The 19610-nt window shown below is 32.4% G+C and overlaps 1 protein-coding gene across 1 annotated transcript; it reads left to right on the top strand.

Moving 5' to 3' along the window:
- Positions 1–3305: 3305 nt before the first annotated feature.
- On the top strand, positions 3306–18595 carry LOC111000877 (hemicentin-2). Its single transcript, XM_045630890.1, has 15 exons — positions 3306–3550; positions 3910–4118; positions 6994–7104; positions 7645–7848; positions 8601–8752; positions 10870–11017; positions 11403–11533; positions 12775–12934; positions 13633–13736; positions 14511–14700; positions 15451–15584; positions 15744–15924; positions 16337–16584; positions 17688–17846; positions 18199–18595. The coding sequence occupies exons 1-15, from the start codon at positions 3306–3308 to the stop codon at positions 18391–18393; spliced, it is 2571 nt and encodes an 856-aa protein (XP_045486846.1). The 3' UTR covers positions 18394–18595.
- Positions 18596–19610: the final 1015 nt, after the last annotated feature.

Raw genomic sequence — 19610 nt, forward strand, 5'->3', positions numbered from 1 at the left:
ACAGACATTTATAGCTGACACAATCTTTGGAAAGATATACAATATCAGATATATTTGCTATCGGAATTATCCTAATACGATTAATTAATATTAATTAAGAACGATTAAGTACATGTTAACCATAATCATTCTTGCAGTGTCTTTAATTAAAATTAGCAATAACAGATAACAGTACATTTGGAATTGACAGTTTAACCAATAATAATCGACTATAAATTACTATTTTTCTAATAAATAAAATATAGTAATAGCGTTTATTTATATTTGTAAAGTCGACAAAATGCATGATGAAAGGCATTTCCCTCAATTATGATATACGTGTCGTGAAAGCTAACATTTCTAAACAATAAAATATGGATATCTACCTAATTTATTCTTTAAAACTAAATTATAAGACAGAATATATTGTTGTAACACTCGTCTAATACAATACATCGCGCGTGCGTTTCACATCTGTTGGAAATACATGTGTTTATTTAATGCAAAAATTGTTTGTGGAAGAACATATTGTTTTGATAAGTATATATGTCCGAATATATGCCACCGGACCTTTACCATCATAGAGTCAAGATTTATTGATGTATTCGTTTAGTAGTTACATATTAAAACTTTAGATAGCAAAATCTGTCGCATAACGCTTTGTAAAAAAATATATCAATATGTAAAAAAAGGCTTGATATTAATAATTTAATTTTTAAAGAACAAGGAAAAGGTTTTCGTATTGTCCCGTTTTTTATATATCCGAGAAACTCCACCGTCCAACCAATTTTTAAATCACATCCAGAAACTAAATTCATGCGCCCTTTGCCTTGCTCCTTCACCTACATATTATATAAGCAATACAACCTAATAAATACGATTCTCTTTTTTTTAATAAACGAAACGTATCAAAATCAAACTCAAGATAACTTTATTCATATAGATAAACACGTACAGTTATGAACATCCGAAAATAAATTCAATTAATTCTAAATTTACATCTTACATTTACTACAAGTTCGCAAGGCGTAGAGCGAGCAACAAGAATTGTCAAAAATCTCTCTGCCACTATTTTTAATCGTTAAGTTTTTAGTCATACAATTGTGGAACTGAAGCAAATCAACCCAAAGGATTAGAATCATTTTAATATAAATTTATAAAAAGCTTTATTCAACGACAAATTTTACTTGTAAAAACGAATACAATTTCCATAAATGGAGTGGTTTTTTTTTTGGGGCCTGGTTAAATTAGTTCCGTTTTGAGTATTATACTGGTGAAAGTCACCATTTATTTTAAAATATTTTATATTTTTTGTGCATGCAATAAGGCTCTAAGAATATATTGATCAGATAGTGTCATAATATTTAATCCCTATCTATCGTAGGTAGTTTAGTAGCAGATGGGTCAAGAGTCTCCACAGGACAGGGTCTCAATAGGACAAAATCATATTCGGAGCTTAGACCCCTGTATTTGCATGCTGTAGGTTTTTCAGCCGCTTCTAATCCACACCAGCCCTGTTGTTGGTTCCATGCAGATGGGAAGGGGCCTGCGTGTCTGAAAAGGTTGCGTCCCATACCAGCAACCGGCCTATCTTCCATGGAATCAAACTTATACCGTCCGATCTCTTGCCATCGTCTATTTCAATACCAATCGGTCCAAGTGGACTTAGCCCGATGGCGGTGGCGAGGACCAGCGTATGATATCGTTAAGCGCGGTATTTCTCGAGAAGTGGCTTGTACTTTTTTGGCATGAAAAACCTTGATGATCTAACTTGTCGACAACACTGACACACTGCAGACCACAACTATTAATATTTGCATACATATATAATACTAAAGGACTGTTTCACAATGTATGGATAAAGTGTCAAATATAAGATATTCTATATATAAGGTATATAATAAGATACTTCGAATTTCATGACGTATAGCGCTATCTGACAGTCGTGAAACGCAACAATACTATTTATCCTACGAATAACTAATAAATAGCTTATTTGGAACTTTTCCGGACATTGTGAAACAGGCCCTTAATATTTAATGTGCATTTGCTTTGAAATATCAAAGTTATGTAACAATTTCAACCTCTGCCATTTCTAATCATATATCCTACCAAAGCGACCTAGCAAACCCCGAACTCACAAAATAAACTAGAATTTCCTCGTTTACAGACATTGCACTCGACATTCGGAAATTAATAGTATTTCCTACCACTTTAATATCGAGAGCTACAGTTAATTTGTTATGGTAATGAGCCTTTTCATGTTATTTCTTTAACCCATATTAATAGGGGTAGGTCTTTGCACTTATCATGATTAATAGAATTCAAGACTGAAATAGAACTTCAGTGTCAGTATATAACAACACTGAAGGGACTGTGCATTTTATGGCGTTATTAAAGTTTGTTGTTAAATGGACAGGAGAAAAATCGGAATTAGAAAAAGTTTATTTCAGACTATTGCTAGTATTTATGTATGTCTGTTAATTTTGACGTATTTTTCTGCACAAGTAATTTATATTAACAGTTTCTTGTATTATTTTTACTTATAAAAAATAATTTTAATCATATCTTGCGATATTGAGGCATGTTGGTAACATCTATGACTTATTTAATGCTGCGCGTAGGATCAAGCTTATCCGTCTCATCATCTTCATATCCTTTTTCTTGATCCTCAGTTTCTTGCGGGCTTATATCATAAAGCGATAAAATAAGTTTTTACCAATTTTACCTGAAAAAGTACTTTATTACATTATTTTTGTCGTTTTTATACGATTTTAGAAGACACACTAAATTAAAGCTTATCGATTTCGACACTTTAGCGACTTCGTAATATAGGGACGTTACATGGGCTATATCTATACTGTGTATTAACTTACTTAATTAATACAATTTTGTATAAGAAATATTATATAAAATTATTTAGCATTAACTCCGTTGAAATACGAACCGGTGCCAATTGGTCTAGAATAAACAGCTTACCTGGGGTATTGTCTCAAACCCGGGGCTCAGGAACCGGACAGGTTCGGTATATCCGGCTATTTTATCCGTGTTTGCTTTTCCATGAGCTAATATTTTCATTGCAGCTCAGAATAGCAAATACGATAAAATTTCTCTAAGAACAATGTTGTTTTAGGAATGTTAGAGGCAAGCTTAAAAATTTTTTAAATGAATTTAGGACTGTCCTTTAAATAATCGGCAATAACTATTCAATTCGCATAATTAACGTTTATATGTATATGAATGTGTAACATTAAATATCATTACTGAATTAATCATTGGGATGGCTATATTAAGTTAAGTATTTCCGTGATATTTCCTTTCGAACCATGGCTACTTTAATTTTGGTTCCCAGACTTGTAATTGGTGCTATGACCGAACCAAACCACTTAGCAACGAAAGCTTTAAAATTTATTGAAAATTGTTTTTATATCCTTTTAGTTCCCATGACGCAAGTGGTGGCGATAGCTGGCGAGCCAGTATACCTACCCTGTGACATTGCTACACAAGATGAAGAGGATGCTGTACTTTTGGTGCTATGGTATAGAGAGGACTTGGGCACGCCAATATACAGGTAAAACTACATTTATGTAATACTAAAAATCTAAGCTGATATTATTATTATAAAAAGAATTTTTTCCCATATTATGCGGGAAAAAGTAGTTACATATTAACCGATTTTGTACACTGTGTCTGTTATGCAATACCTGTCAATATAAATTATTTACCTAGGATAATCATGTATTTATATATGGGATATTATAAGTATCACATATAGAAATACATGAATATCACAAAAACAAATAAAGGGTTTTTTATTAAACATTTAGAAGGTAATTTTATGAACTTAAAAATGACGTCTAAAATTTTAAGAGTTATGTTTAAGTTTAGGATTTTGACTACAATATGTTATAACACTAACTCTTGTATCAGCGTGGACGCCAGGGAAAAAGATTTTGGTGTAGCTGAACGGTGGTCTGATGAAAGCGTCTTTGCGTCAAGAGCGTATTTCCTGCCAGAGAGACGACCAGCAGAACTTGGAGTAGACCGAGTGAAATCTTCAGACCAAGGCATCTACCGCTGTAGGGTTGATTTCAAACAGGCTCAAACAAGAAACTCTCGAGTTAATCTAACTGTAATTGGTAAGTAGTGCTTTTTCGTCTGATTTTCATCAACGAATTTTAAATAAATACATACAAACTTTACCAACACGCTCTATCAATAATTAAGTTTAACATTACGGCTTGGAAAGTCACCCCAGTACGTTTTAAAATACTTATTAATAAAATATTCAACTACAGATGTAATCATTAGACATTAATTTATAGCTTAAGTTAAATATTTTGTTTTATTAAAAGGTTAGCGGTTAGCGAGGTGTTATATGAAGCTGTTAAGACATAAGATAATAAATATTAAGAGACGAAAATACTAATGTAAATGTAATGTTTTCTTTTAGTAGCTTTGTTGTTTTAGTATCATTAGTTATACTTTTTTATTCTGTATAAATAAATGTGTATCAAGTAAAACATATTCAGCAAGGACACTTTTTTAAAAAGAAAAACCAATTTATTTTACAAAATACATGTCACAAATTGAACCAATACCTGTATCAAATACGATTTAAGTCAAAATTAAATATAGAGCTGTGTGTGATGATGAACATTGTTTGCTGCTTTTTCGTTGAAATTCTCAGAAAGCGTAGTAATATTTTATTTAAATGAAAAATATTTTGTCTATATAATGTGTAGAAAAGAGGAAAGAATACTTAAGGAACTTAGCTGCTATTCACCAAGAAAAACATTTATAAGTGTTCAGTTACTTTAATAATTCAAGTATTCAGTAGTATAGTGCAATTTATCTCGTGCATAGATATAAAATTGCATTTCCCTGAAATATATGACTCGTATGTGAACCTTATGCAAATAACGACCAATTTCAGAAAAATTTTAGTTATTACGTCTTCACTTTAGGTTTAGTTTTGCGCTTAGCTTTGACAAATATTAAAAATACGACAAAAATTATTTCTAAGTGTAACTAACATGAATTTGATTTCCTTTTTTATTTTTTTATTTATAGGCGCCGGTTCTATTATATTGAGAGGTAGTTTGCACGTCTTGTAACTTTTTAGAAGCAACTATGTATGTGTACATTTTAATTAGCATATTAGGAAAATATGCTTCACACAGAAAGAATAACACGCAGTATAACAGCTAATATTAAAATCCATTAAAATATTGAATATTTATAATCAATTATATAACTATGAGACCTTATTTCATTTATTCTAATAGTAAACTTCCCTTCTGCCAAACTGTATTTTTCCCTTTTTCAAGAAGATTTATTATTTTTATAGATCATTTTTCTTTTAAGTTTCCTTTAGAAGTTATCTACCTAACAAAATTCGACGTGAATTTGATTTAAAGTAGTCTGGTTTCTTCTAAACCCAACGGGAGACCGTAATTTGAAGGCACAACCTTGTGCTGGTTATGTTCGATATATGAAATACCCATAAATTAATCAAGGTACATATGTATTCGCAAAATCACTAAATAAATTTCAGCATATATTTTTTAGATTTTAACTATTCCTGTATCGGTAAATTGTCCTAACATTTTATAAACTTTTCATGAAAAATAATAGTTGACTAAATAAAAATAAAATCTTGATATAATAAATCGGTTTGTTATATTATCATTGTTTGTGACAAAACTATGGGAAGAGACTAACGTTTTTTGCATCATCTTAATCTTTGAGACACTTGGAGTGGCGCCAAAAACCTAACTTTCAGATATAAATTACTGTTCTATGTAGACAGAAATAATTACATCATAATAGGATTTAACCATACTATTTACATGTATATTTAAATAAAAGTATAATAAAACTTTTTTTTCTCCTTGAAAGTACCATAAAACCCAGTCTAATGAACTTACTTTAGAAGTGAGATGCCAAAAATCAACATTAACATCAAATACAAATATAAATAATAACAGTTTTTCTAACTGTATTAATTATAGACCAAATTTTTTAATTAAATATTTTTTTTCGTTATTTTGTAAAATAACGAAAAAAAAATATTTATATTATTACAATATGTAACATTAGAAAACCGCTTTGGTTTTTATTAATGTAACCATAGCAGTCTTGTTTAGGAGCGCGACAACTGCATGTAAAAGAAGTTTTTTAGTTTATAATTTATATTAGATAGTGTTAAGCTATTTGTTATTTGTTTGGGTAGACTATTTATTAGCCGCGGTAGCAAATACCGCAATATTATCTCCCCATATACGTTGTACGCTCTTGATGTACAGAGCCGAACTTGCGTTACCACTCGAGTCTGTACGTCATGCTCCACACGTTTTTTTATGTCATCTCGAAAAAAATGCTCGACTAGAAGACATTTTTTACTTATTCTGTTATTGGCAGTATTTTGCAGTGTCTAAAAAGTATATATATTTAATGTATATACAAGTAATGTATTTGCCAATAGGAGAGCATTACTAAACACAATCGCAATTTAATATAAAAAATGGTTATTAACGTAGCTTTATATAGAATCCCTTATCGTGCGTCGGATGCTATAAACTGTTAAAAATCTGTCAAATTATGACCGGAAGCAATCTTCGGCTGTACCGCTTGGAATCAATATTTATGAGGGTTCCATACGCCACGCTAATGTAAGGGTTCCCAAGAGAATAAGTTTCGTGTATTAACTACACACAAAGTAGGACACTTAAGATACTCTTTTTAGATAGCAAGTAAAATTGCTTTTTAGAATTTTTTACTTTACACAATTATTCCAACAATCAGTATTAATCATTAGCTAATTGTATGAACAACTTCACTGTTGTTTGTGATCTTAACTACATTTTATTATATTTATAAGGCAGATAAAGAATTAACATTTTTGTTTTTACTTAATAAAAAAACTACCCATACATCATACAGCATTCTAGTATCTAGCAGTAGTTAATAGTGTCCATAACTACTACTAAAAAGTCTATATATTTTTTTTAGTGCCACCTAGTAAAATGGTCATTACGGACGATAGAGGTGACGTAAAACAAGCAATAGTTGGTCCTTACGTTGAAGGTGACTCCTTCACGCTTAAGTGCGACGTCTCTGGAGGTAAATATTTAAATCTAATCAACATTTTAAGCAGTTTTGTAATTTGATTTAACAATTAAGTAGGCATTCCAGGATGTGTTTCATCTTTTAAAAACTATGACCACGGCTTAAGTTGAATATTTAAACATAGTGATTACTTATTGAAGACGAGGTGTCATTAAGAGATAAAAGGTAAGGTGGCTAGAAGCAGTTAGAAAATGATAGATTTTTTTAAAATAACTTTTCCGCTCACGTGAAATAGGCCTAATGCCCGCCTTCCTCTGCGTAAGTGGTTCCGCTCGCAGTGGAAGGCTAGCATCAGACGAACGTTAGCAATAAATAGATAATTGCAAAAATATCAACGCATCCACATCTAAAGCATATTACTATAAAAAATATCTCTCAACATAAAAAAAATGGATCCCATGGATGATGCCCATATTAAACGAGACACAAGAATGTACTGAAGTAAGAATTAGATTAATATAATTAATATAATATAATAATATCAAGAGAAGTACATTTATTAGATAAGGACAAATTACCTTTTTGTTGATTTAGGTCGTCCGCGCCCATGGGTGAAATGGTTTAGAGACGAAATTGAAACCGACACTCCAGTGACCGTACTCAAGGGAGGAGCGGTACGAGGAGTGATGAGAGTTGGCCCACTTACCCGAACAGATGTAAGAGCAGCATTCACTTGTCGGGCGTCGAACCATCTACGGTCACATCCCATTGAGACAACTCTTACATTGGATATGAATTGTAAGCCTTATACGTAATTTATTAGATATTAATTATGCTTATTCGACATTTCTATGAGTGCACAGGAATTCAAATTCTAGAAGATACTCCAATTATATTAGTGTAGAAGACCTACCTGAATGTAAAAATAATGCCCTAACATACTAACATACATTTACAATGTCGTTACCTCAATTGAGAGTTTACTTAAAATTTGCTTATATAACAAAAAATTTACAAAAAAAGGCATTTATTTTTCGTATCAACTAAATGTCACTAGATGTTCTTTATCATTATAACATTTTGTGGTAAAACAAATCATCAACTTATGTTTACGCAACGTCAAAGTATGTCTTTAAAAGAGAATTCTCGCATCTCTTCAGTCTTAACTATGTGCCAACAGCACTGGCTCACTTCTTTAAAATCTTTCGACAATTTTGACCTAAATGCTGGGTTAAAATGTTTGGCTCTTAGCTACATTTCCGAGTGCGAAACCTTGCTTCTATATTTTGCTTAGCATATTACAATTATTTCTACGGATGTTATGTTACTTTTTCTCTTCTCAAAGTGATATCAACTTTGCAATATAAATACGTTCATAAGTATTATTTTGTACATTTACTAAAGAGTATGGATTATAAAAAAATATCATAACAAAATTTAATGATAACTCGTAAATTTAATCCTAACTATGAAATGGTCTCTATCAAGTAAACTGGATGTAAAAATAATTCAGAAGTTAGCATGAACATAATTATACAAAATGCCCACAGTTCCACCTCTAACAGTACACATCCTGGGATCCAACCAGCCTCTTTCCGCAATACGAAGATATGACCTCCTTTGCCAAAGTGCGGGATCACGACCACCGGCATCCATCACCTGGTGGAAGAATGGACAACGCATCAACAACGCCAAGGAAACTGTAAGTTATTACAATAAACTTTAAAACCAATTTTTCCCATAAGAGGTGGTTTTAACAATATTAGATTCAACTAGCTATTGAAATGCATAAAAAAATTCTCAAATGAAAGTATGAACAGATTGCTATAGTCAGGGAAGAATATTCTAATGGCTACGCCGTGAAAGTAGCCTATTATAAAAACATATTAGTGTTAAAAGACTGTTTTGCTAGGTAGTATGTAGATAAAGTCAGAAAGTCTGAGAGGTCCCTTGCGTTCGTTCGGAGCAAGCCCGAAGCGCAAAATGTCCCATTCAATCTGCATTTATTACTTCTACGTGCCGTTCTTTTAGTGATGTTGTTCCTTATAATAATAAAGATAACTGATCCGTAAATTTTTACCAAAATTGGCCTCAGAGATATTGCTTTTGAGTAAAACTTTTTAATAAAAAACATTGAAAAGTTTATTCTTTATACTTTGATTAAACTTACGTATGATATATAATAATTGTAATTATTTAGTGTATACATGGATATATTTATAATCCTATTTAATTACTATGACAGTAATTGCTATATATCACAATTGGTAAATGCTTCCTGCATAATTAATACTGTAAAGAGACGCAAGATGTTTTGACACATAATTATCGAATCAGCTCGATATGAACTATACACATATATGTATAATAGGTTGGGGAAAAAATTGTTTAGCATTTTTTTTTAATTCACTTTGTTTAATATAATTTATTTACATTTGTTGATGTAAACCTGCCTCTGCCTGAAGAATTCAGAAGAGACCGGAACAGGTGAAAATCTGAAGGTTCAATGTCAGGTCTATACTGCGGATGCATAAACACCTTCCAGCTAAGCTCTCTTAATTTTTGCTGAGTGACTAAAGATGTATGAGGTCTAGCTTTATTATGATGAAACATTACACCCCTTCTGTTGATTAATTCTGGCCGCTTTCTCTGAACTTCTTGCTTTATTCTCATCAGTTGTTCGAAGTAGGGTTCAGAGCCAATGCCCCTGCCTGGTATAATGGTATGTTACTTCCAATCCCACCACATCACCATCACGTTGCGAGTTAACCCGGGTTCGGCACAGTCTGTGAAGCATGAAGCGTTGCATTTTTACCTCTTTCGTAGTATCTCTATCTTACTTTAAGTTGTCCTCGTCATGTTTACCACAGTCGGCGCCTAAACTTCGCAATGGGATTTTTTATTATTTTAGTACTTGTGACAAGTTATCTATCATATTGTTCATCACGTTATTTGTTACCCGTTGACTTGAGTTACCAATTACGTTTCAATGATACTTAATTAAATTCTTGTAATTATAATATCATGATATTATCAAACGTGAAATTAATATTACAATACATATTATGTAAGATCAAAGTAGAAATTTCGCCATCATTGTAGTGTATTAATTAAAATCTAACGATTGCTATCATAATCATAAAATATATCTATCGTTCAAAATCTGTGTATTTGTAGTTTTAGAGACTTATTACTAGACTAGATTAGAACATACGCACAATGTTAATACTCGGAACAAACGCAGGCTGCAATTTCCCCGTACTAGACTATGTAAAGTTAGTAATTCTTTTTTGGGAAAAGGGATACTCTTCTTTAAAAAAATCCCAGAGGCTCTTTTATCTCTGCCTTTTAATAAATTGAAGAAATGTATTAAAGAAAAGCTATGTAAAAAGGCTTACTATAAAGTGAGCGATTATCTAGTTGATAAAAGGGCCTGGGACTAGTGCTGGGCAGGCTCCTTCTAATTAATTTTATATATTTGTTTTAAGTATTGTTTGATCATTTGCTTTTTTAAAAGAGTACCGAGAGTTTTTTTACGCTGGCTTTTTCTCTCTGCCTACACCCTCTGTCTTCTTTGCCGATGAGTAGGGATGCCTACAGGTTCGAATTGATTGACGTGGAATAAGTGATACCTAGATGATCTTATGTTCCAAAATAAACGTATTTTATTTTTTTTTATTAAAAAAAGCAAATTACTTACTTACTAAATGCCCAAATTGCCTTTGAAAACAACATACAATTTCTGTTACAGAATTATACAAAAAGTTAACTACATTGTTTTTTTTATTTTCATCACTAAACTTAGTTTCCCGTATTTAGTTGTCTACAGACGGAAATACGACAACGTCCACCGTTTCATTGCAACTTACCAAGGCCGATGCTGGAGCAAAGTTGGCATGTCGAGCGACCAACCCGCAGATGCCTTTAGTGGCACCACTAGAGGACGACTGGATTTTAGATATCCAATGTAAGACAAATGTACTTATACTAAATTTTACTGTCTATTATACTCAAACATTTTAAACTATTTAATTGTATTTAAGTTCTAAGTAAATAAACTTTATTTACCAATAATAATCTACTTAGGGATCTGGTATAGAGTAAGAGTGTACAATTTAAGGTGACGAATTAAATCGTTTGATTACAATTTTTAAACAATTCCAGGACAAGAGATTATTATATATGGTTTATCCTGAGCATATAATTACCATACATAACATTATCACATTATATACTCAGGATATACCATTGATTCACAAACAAACGGAATGCTCTATCCCCTCGTATTTGGTTTTATATTTACTTCCCAATGGTACTTTGGTAAATTGTAGTATTATTCTACTTGTTCACAGATGTACCAGAAACAGTTGTTCGATTAGGAACCAATTTGGACCCAAGAAATATTCGCGAAGGGACAGATGTGTACTTTGACTGTATTATCAACGCTCATCCTTATATATACAAAGTGGAATGGCGTCACAATGTAAGTTTTTCTTAAACGTTAGTTAGTAAGAATAATATAACTAGTACTTAGTTTTATAATAACACCGGCGTTGGCTTATGTAATTACATGTTATATTAGAAAGCCTTCTTTGATCGTTTATTCCACTTAATAAATGTTTTAATTGTTTGAGTTCCTGAGATAACCGAGTTCAAACAAACAAAGTCTAACCTTAAAAGTATAATTGTTATTTAAAATACTTGAAGTTTTAGCTTTTAATTATATTATTAATTTGTTATCAACAAAAGTTAGATCCAAAATACGGATAAATTCATCAAACATCTTCAAAATTAGCCTGAATTAAATAAAATAACTTCAGGCTTAGATTAGCTTTATAAATATTGATTTTGTTTTTGATTTCAAATTAAGATCGTTTTCATTATGTCAACATTGCCCTAAGCCCCATATTATTTTGTTAGTAGTATATAAATTGTATTAATAAATTATTTGCTATGCTATCATTCTCTCTTTAAGCCCAGTTAGCAGTTAAAAAATTAAAATTGTTTCAAAATTTAAGTTAGGCATAGGCAAAACCACTAACGATTTAACACTGATTCCTGAAGAGGCACAGTTGATATAGTATTACTGAAAGGAGAGATTAATTTATATTGGATTGGAGATTAATTTTTATTAAAATGAGTAAATAGAAAAACATCATTTGAAATAACACAAAAAACGTTGACTTACGTTTAGTACATATATTCATTACAATCATTACATCAACTTACAATGTTACAATTAGCCTGTTTTACAATGTCCGTATAAGTTCCAAATAAGCTATTTATTACTTATTGGTAGGATGAACTAGTATTTGTTGCGTTTCACGACTGTCAGATAGCGCTATTCATCATGAACCGCAAAGTTTCTTATTCGGAACTTTTTTTCTTCCAAATAATTTATGTGTTGCATAGCTATTTAGTACTTTATCCATACATTGTGAAACAGACCCTTAGTATCATAACTGTAAACAGTATACCGATTAACAATCAAACTTTAAACGTTTGCTTTGATTGTTTATTAAATAAAATTAAGTATGTAGGCACAGCAAGGTAACTATATGTACTGTCTGTTAATCCAACATGTGCTTATTGAAGTGCTAGCATATGTAAGACGAATTAAAAAATATACATATGTATTATATATAAATTTAAAAAACGCAAATTTTTTGCTTCTCGAAGTAATTGTCATTTGAGCCAAGTAATTGCAATGCCATTTCTCAACAGGGCAAGTCATTAAGTCACAACGTGGGTCAGGGTATCATCATAAGCAATCAGTCGCTAGTTCTGCAAGGAGTTGGTCGCAATACAGCGGGTAACTACACCTGTGTCGGCTTTAACGCCGAGGGAGATGGCGAAAGCAGACCTCTGTCTTTAGATGTATTATGTAAGTACTGTGTCTTAATGTGCTTGGAATTATAATGTAAACTATTTAAAGGAACGTTTATGGTTGCAGAAATATAATAAAAAGCTTTTTATTAATTTAAAAGAATGAGTACATTAATTGCTTTAAATTGTTTAGTTGCAGATAACATTTTAGTTTCAGAGATGTGATAATTTAGACATAACAATTTTTTTCAATTATTTGTATAATGTACTAAAACTCCTTTATCTATGTAATCAGTTCATTCCACGGGTATGAATGAAAATCGAATGACGCAACCGTTAACTAAAGTAATCATGCCAGATACAAATCTGTCTGGCTATGTTTATACACAGATATACACATGAATCAGTGATGTAGTTTACTAAACTGTAAACATTAGTTAAGTTGGAACAAAAGGATAATAATATGACTTCTTGAAAATGAACGTAATTTACTTTACTTACTTACTTTAAAAGCATACTTCTATATATATATATATATATATATAGGTATTTAAATGTACATTTACTACATTATATATTCACAGACGTTTTGCATGGCTTTCAGCAGTCACTTTAAAAAAGACTGGGAATCAAGTTAAGAAATATCAGTTTCACTAAGTAATTTTAATTTAATTTGTATGTGGAACCTGGTCACAATATCGAAAGACTTTATCCTAGTACTGATAGCGGCATACAAACTATATATTCTTAATGCAGATGCTCCAACCTGCCGAAGTTCCCAACAGAGAGTACACGGGGTGGCAAAACAAGAGAGGGCTCATATCACATGTCACGTAGACTCCAACCCGCCTGAAGTTACTGTAAGTTGCCAATTACTCTGAAACCTCTGTTCAGTGTTCGGTAAATGTAAGACGATGCGAATCTCATTTATTATTGCCCTGTTTTCAATCATAATTAGTATATAATCACCATGTGTATTTCAATGTTTTCGAGAATACATTACATTTATGTATCTAATTTTTGTATAGTATTCCATAAAGGATTCCTGGGATATAAAAATACTTTCATGGTCATCCTAAAGTGCTCGTTAAATTAAAATTTTACTCTAGGGTCCGTTGCACAATGTCCGGATACGTTCCAAATAAGCTAATTATTACTTATTGGTAGGATAAACACTATTGTTGCGTTTCACCACTGTCAGATAGCGCTATTGGTCATGAAACGCGAAGTTTCTTATTCGGACTTTTATCTTCCGAATAATTTGTTTTGCATAGCTATTTGGTACTTTATCCATAAATTGTGAAACAGACCCTAAATGTTATATTATAAAGATAACAATATTAACTGCAAAAGTTGGTAAATAATTAAAGAGTTTCTGAGGAACTACACAATATAGCATGTCGACAAATTTATTTGTTTGCATTTTTTGCTAAGTTTCATAACTGTATACTGGGATTGTAGATAAGGATCAGTAAGACTTGATGTGTGTACAAAACACAATAAAATATGGCCATCCTTTCTTCCACTTGAAAACCTAAATCAGGTTAGGTATATTTCGAAAACATAGAAAAATTGGCACTGCACCTGAACCTTATCTAATTTTTAGAAATATTATGACAAATATATTTTTACAGTTCCGATGGACATTCAACAACACAGCAAATAGCAACGAAGTTAGCGACACTTACATATCGAGAACAGGAACTGCTTCTACAGTCACGTATACACCGCGTACTGAAATGGATTATGGAACCCTATTGTGCTGGGCCCATAATAGAATCGGCAAACAGAGGGTGCCGTGCGTGTATCACATCATTGCCGCTGGTATGCTGAGTTAATTGTTTGTGTTCGTCAGATAATTGTAGCTCATTATACCCCGTTAACGAGAGGCTTAATAAAATAAACAGATGTAATGTTTCTCATCGCGTAGATTTTCCTCGTATTTTATTTTGATGTATAAATCTTGGTAATTTAAAGAAAAGATTAATCATTCCTCGTAAGTTATAAGTAAAAACCAATTAAACATATCGCCATTACCATACCGCCGTTACCAGTTGCAGTTTAATAATTGTGGACTTTAAATATTAATGTCTATATATCTGGATATATTATATGCACCTCCCGACGTCATTTTTGCGTGTTGTTCCCACGAGAATGTAAGTGCGTGCATCTATTTAACCATGCCTCCTCCTGATAGACAACTCATTGTTTTGAATTTGTTTTATTATTCTTTATTACTCAAGATGTCATGGTGTAATCGTTGCAGCTCCTTACAAACGTTGTATACAAGAAAAAAAACTTGGCGATTAAAAAGAGTTGCGAAGAGTTTATTGCCAGTTTTTCTCTTCCGTTCTACGCCTTTGATTTGAGAAGTGAAAGTAAATGTAAAATTAGAAACATTCAATGTATATTTCTCTTTTGACGTTCATAAGTGTACATTATGTTACCTACATGAAAAAATTATTTTTGATTTGATTTGATTTGTCACGAGCGAAACATGCGTAAGACCAATTTAAGTTTATGTAATTTTGCACAGACGATATTAAAATAAATACACTTAATATTTTATTACAGGTCGTCCGGATCAAGTCCACAACTGTTCAGTGGTCAATGCATCACTAACTTCATTTGGAGTACGGTGCTTTGAAGGCTTTAATGGAGGAATACCACAATCATTTTTTCTAGAAGTCAAAGAATTAGTCACTCAGGTATAACTTACTCTTGTTCTGGCATAATGGCTGACACTGATTTTGAATGAATGTCTAATTTTTTTTGATAAAAAACAGAAATTTAACTGAAAATTACAATTAAACAGTATAGACGGTATACCGTACCTTAAGATATGTATATCTTATATTATTTCACAGGAGTTGGTAGTCAACGTTTCAAGCGCAGTGCCACGGTTCACAGCCATTGGCTTATCACCAGGACAAACATATGGAGCCGCAGTCATTCCGTACAACAGCAAGGGACGAGGCGAGCCTTATCTCTTGCGAGCAACTACTCTTAGGCCACCGGAAAAGCATCATGTACATGATAAAAGTTTGGGTGGGATATGTTTTCTCTCATTATATACCTTTTTTTAAGTTATAATTCTTTTGGCGCGTTAGAGAAAAAATGGTGAGACTAAATTTTTACGATGCGCGCGCACACCGTCACAAAAACCGACACCATGAAGTTAGAATAGTCAACATTTTAATTTTTTCAACAAACGTACAATGAGGCGTAAGATAAAATTTTTGAAAATATTTTTTTTCTTGTTAGGCCAAAGAAGTACATCTTCTAACGCGTGTACATAAGTATACACACGTTTTCTTTTTCTTTTTATTTATAACCTTATACACAAGCAAAAGTTGAGTCAATATTAGTTGTTTCATAATGACTTTAGTAAATTTTTGTTCATATTTATGTTAATCGTTACATTGTGTAATAATTGTAGTAAAATGTGCATTTCTTCTAGACTTGCCGCGAACAGCATTTCACATGTCCGGAGCAATGTCTGCAGCAGTTGGTGGTGGTGGTGTTATTATGGTGATCCTTGTTCTGTTCCTAATTGGCCTGAAGCAGAAATGCTTTAAAAGAAAGCCCAGGCCCGGACCACTACCTTCTTCTCTACCTGGTTCTCCTGACAAGTTGAGAGAAAAAGATGATAGTGAGAGCGATGATAGAAACCCAGATATAATACCATCGGATATGGATCATTTGCAAGTGAGCATTACATGTTATATAGCAAATAATAAGCATTACAATTGGTACATTGTTTAAAAATGTGTAAAGGTTTTTATAATGTATCAAAAAACTGACACTCAAATAATTTCATAGGAGATATTTTGATAGGACCAGTTTGGTATTTTATTTTATTGATCCTAAAACTCTAAATTTAGATTTCAATACATTTTATTGACTGACACATGGCTGACACTACCAAACAAAATAAACTACATTTAAATAAACTGAATTTTACTCTAGGAATATAAAGATCTTAAGCGATAAGACTAAATGTTTGAACAACATTTCTCTTTCTTATACAAAAGATGTACATTGGTTTTATTAGAAATTTGTTAAAATATATATTAGAGCCGTATTAATTCAAAATTTCGACATAGACCTGACTATGTCTACATACAACCTGACCAAAGTGGTGTGTTGGTCTTTGAAATGATATACATACACGATTTCTTTTGCCAGGGAATGACTTGTCCGTATAGAGGTGAATTTTTTCCCTAGTATTAGCTTTAGCACTGGGGTTACCCCTGGCAAAGAGAACTGCGACGCTTTTCTCGGGATTTAATTGGAAGCCCCATTTCCAAAACCATTCACCTAGAGACGTGGTTGCGGTCTGGAGTCTGTCCACGATGGCACCTCTTTGTCGTTCGTCTTTGTGAGTGGTATAGAGAGCGGTGTCATCGGCATAGAGGGTTAGCTCTACATTCGGAGCCCTAGGGATGTCGCCGGTATACAGCGTGAAGAGAAAGGGCGAAAGGACCGAGCCTTGAGGGACTCCGGCCCTGATTGGTCGAGGAATCAAGATGGCGCCTCGACCGCAGCCGAACTTGTACGAACTGTGTGCGTGAACTTATTGTTTTAAACTAGGAAACAATTTAACAATAACAAAACCAATCAAATCAAATTAAATAATGAATTTTAAAAGTAATACAAACAAAAACTAATTGATGAGCAAAAGTAGGAACAAAATACAACGGTCAATTGACTCTATCAGAACATTATCTATATTATATATATATTAGATATACAGTTATAATGAGTATAGCAACGATCAAGATTGTCTAAGTTTAAATATCTCTTTCAAGCAGGTAGATTACTACAGAACGCAGCACGTGTCAACCATATCACCGCCACCGGGATCTAGGATGCCAAGGGGTAGTGTGGCTGGAGTACGCGGAAGTATACCAGCTTACTGTGCGCTTAGAACTGCTCCGCCGCCCCATCAGACCATGTTTGATAATGGGGTAAGATACGCGTATCCAGTTGTGCCTTTACAAATTAAACTGTGATATAAGCTTGATTTAAGGATAGTGAAAGATTTAATTTCAGAAATTTATTCATTGGATTAACAAACTGTTAAGTGTTAACTCTTAATTAATGATTAAATACGAAAGTGTTGATTAGATGTTAATTACATGAGCCCCAGCTGAGTGAGTCGATACTGAGTCAGCCATGACATATGATCTCAATATCTGGAGAAAAGCATTTTAATTTTGGTCCTTATAATTTTTTTATATGTAAACGTCTCGAGCTTTAATTGCAGTTTTTAAGAGAATTGTAATAAATGATAGCATGTTGTGTGATCTATTATTACAGACACAACAAGGTATTCCTCCACCAGCAGCCTTCGGCAGTGGATCCTGTACATTGCCGCGCGGGTCTAGTACAGGTTTAACGAGTATTGCTCCGGCCGAACGATGTATACCATTACAGCATCTACGCACATTACCAAGACCCGTGACCGCTCCAACCGCGTTACCGAGACATCTCCCTCGCGATACACCTCTCTGACAGATCACACAACTGTAGATGTAAATATGGACTACGGTTTTAAAATGTATCGATTTTCGATTTTACGATGGATGTTAAATGTTTTTGTAAAAAAATCTTGAAGGTTTATAAACCAAAGACTGCCATGCCAGAGTGAAGGCATGTAGGTACACAAATTCAATTATAATAGGATATTTAGGATATCAAACCCAAAATAGCAAGAACACATAGTTTTTTTCTCTTTAGTTCTTTAAACTCATGTTTATTTATATTGATAAGATGTGATGGTGTATTTAAATTCTATAAATATATAAATCAATTTCTGTTCATTTATCTCGCTTAAACTCGAGAATAACTGGACCGATTTCGCTAAAGATGATCTTGAAAAATTTGAAGAAGTTCAGAGAAGTTTATAAACAATAAGTGAAGAAAAGAACTAAAAACGATAACTGAATTGAATCCAATAAGGTTTTATTGTAAAATTCCTATCTGGGAAGTATTTGATGTATTTTGTCAATTGCAATGGCCACTGGATGTTTTAGAATTTGTGTTTTATAGTTTAAGGTCCGATCTCTTTGATCTATTAAAACAAAATTCAAATAAAGAATAAAATTCAATTTGAAATAAAAATACCATTTTATGAATTCGTATAAAATACTGTGCTACAGTACATTCCTTTACTCTGGCCTAACTCCTACTGATACGAAGCAAAAGTTATAGGCGGATGGAAACATTTTTAATTAAATAAAACCGAAACTGAATTTCTACTTAAACTAACCAAATAGTTAGGATCAACTAAAAATTTAACTCATTTGTAAATGTTAATGTAAATATAGTTCTAGCTAGCATTTAAATTCTTATACGTAATTTTCGTTTATTTTTTTAATTAAAACGGTTGTGAATTTTTAAAGTATAATGACATACCGAAATTATTGTATTTGTTAATTCAGCTGTGGATACATTGAGTGTGACTAAGTATAAGTACCGACTTTTGGCTGTACTAACACTTTTGTTCGAGTTCAGACACTTGCATACATGTTTTCTATTAGTGAGTTATTAACATGATACACACGCCTCATGTGTATAACTCAAGCCTTATGTGTTACATGACGTTATCCTTCACCGGGTCAACGACAAGCACAAAAATGTCGAACTTATTATGTTTGTACGGTTTTTATTATTCGAAAGTGATGATCTTGCGAACGGTTATAATTTGGTTATGATTTTATGTAAATTAA

Source organism: Pieris rapae, chromosome 1, assembly GCF_905147795.1.
Source record: "Pieris rapae chromosome 1, ilPieRapa1.1, whole genome shotgun sequence".
Lineage (NCBI taxonomy): Eukaryota > Metazoa > Arthropoda > Insecta > Lepidoptera > Pieridae > Pieris > Pieris rapae.

Bases quoted from the DNA above. Each gene is read 5' to 3' on its own strand.
- LOC111000877 (XM_045630890.1), top strand. From the start codon at position 3,306: ATGGCTACTTTAATTTTGGTTCCCAGACTTGTAATTGGTGCTATGACC. The intron at 11,018-11,402 runs GTAAGACAAATG...ACTTGTTCACAG, and splicing joins CTGGATTTTAGATATCCAAT to ATGTACCAGAAACAGTTGTT. The intron at 16,585-17,687 runs GTGAGCATTACA...ATCTCTTTCAAG, and splicing joins CGGATATGGATCATTTGCAA to CAGGTAGATTACTACAGAAC.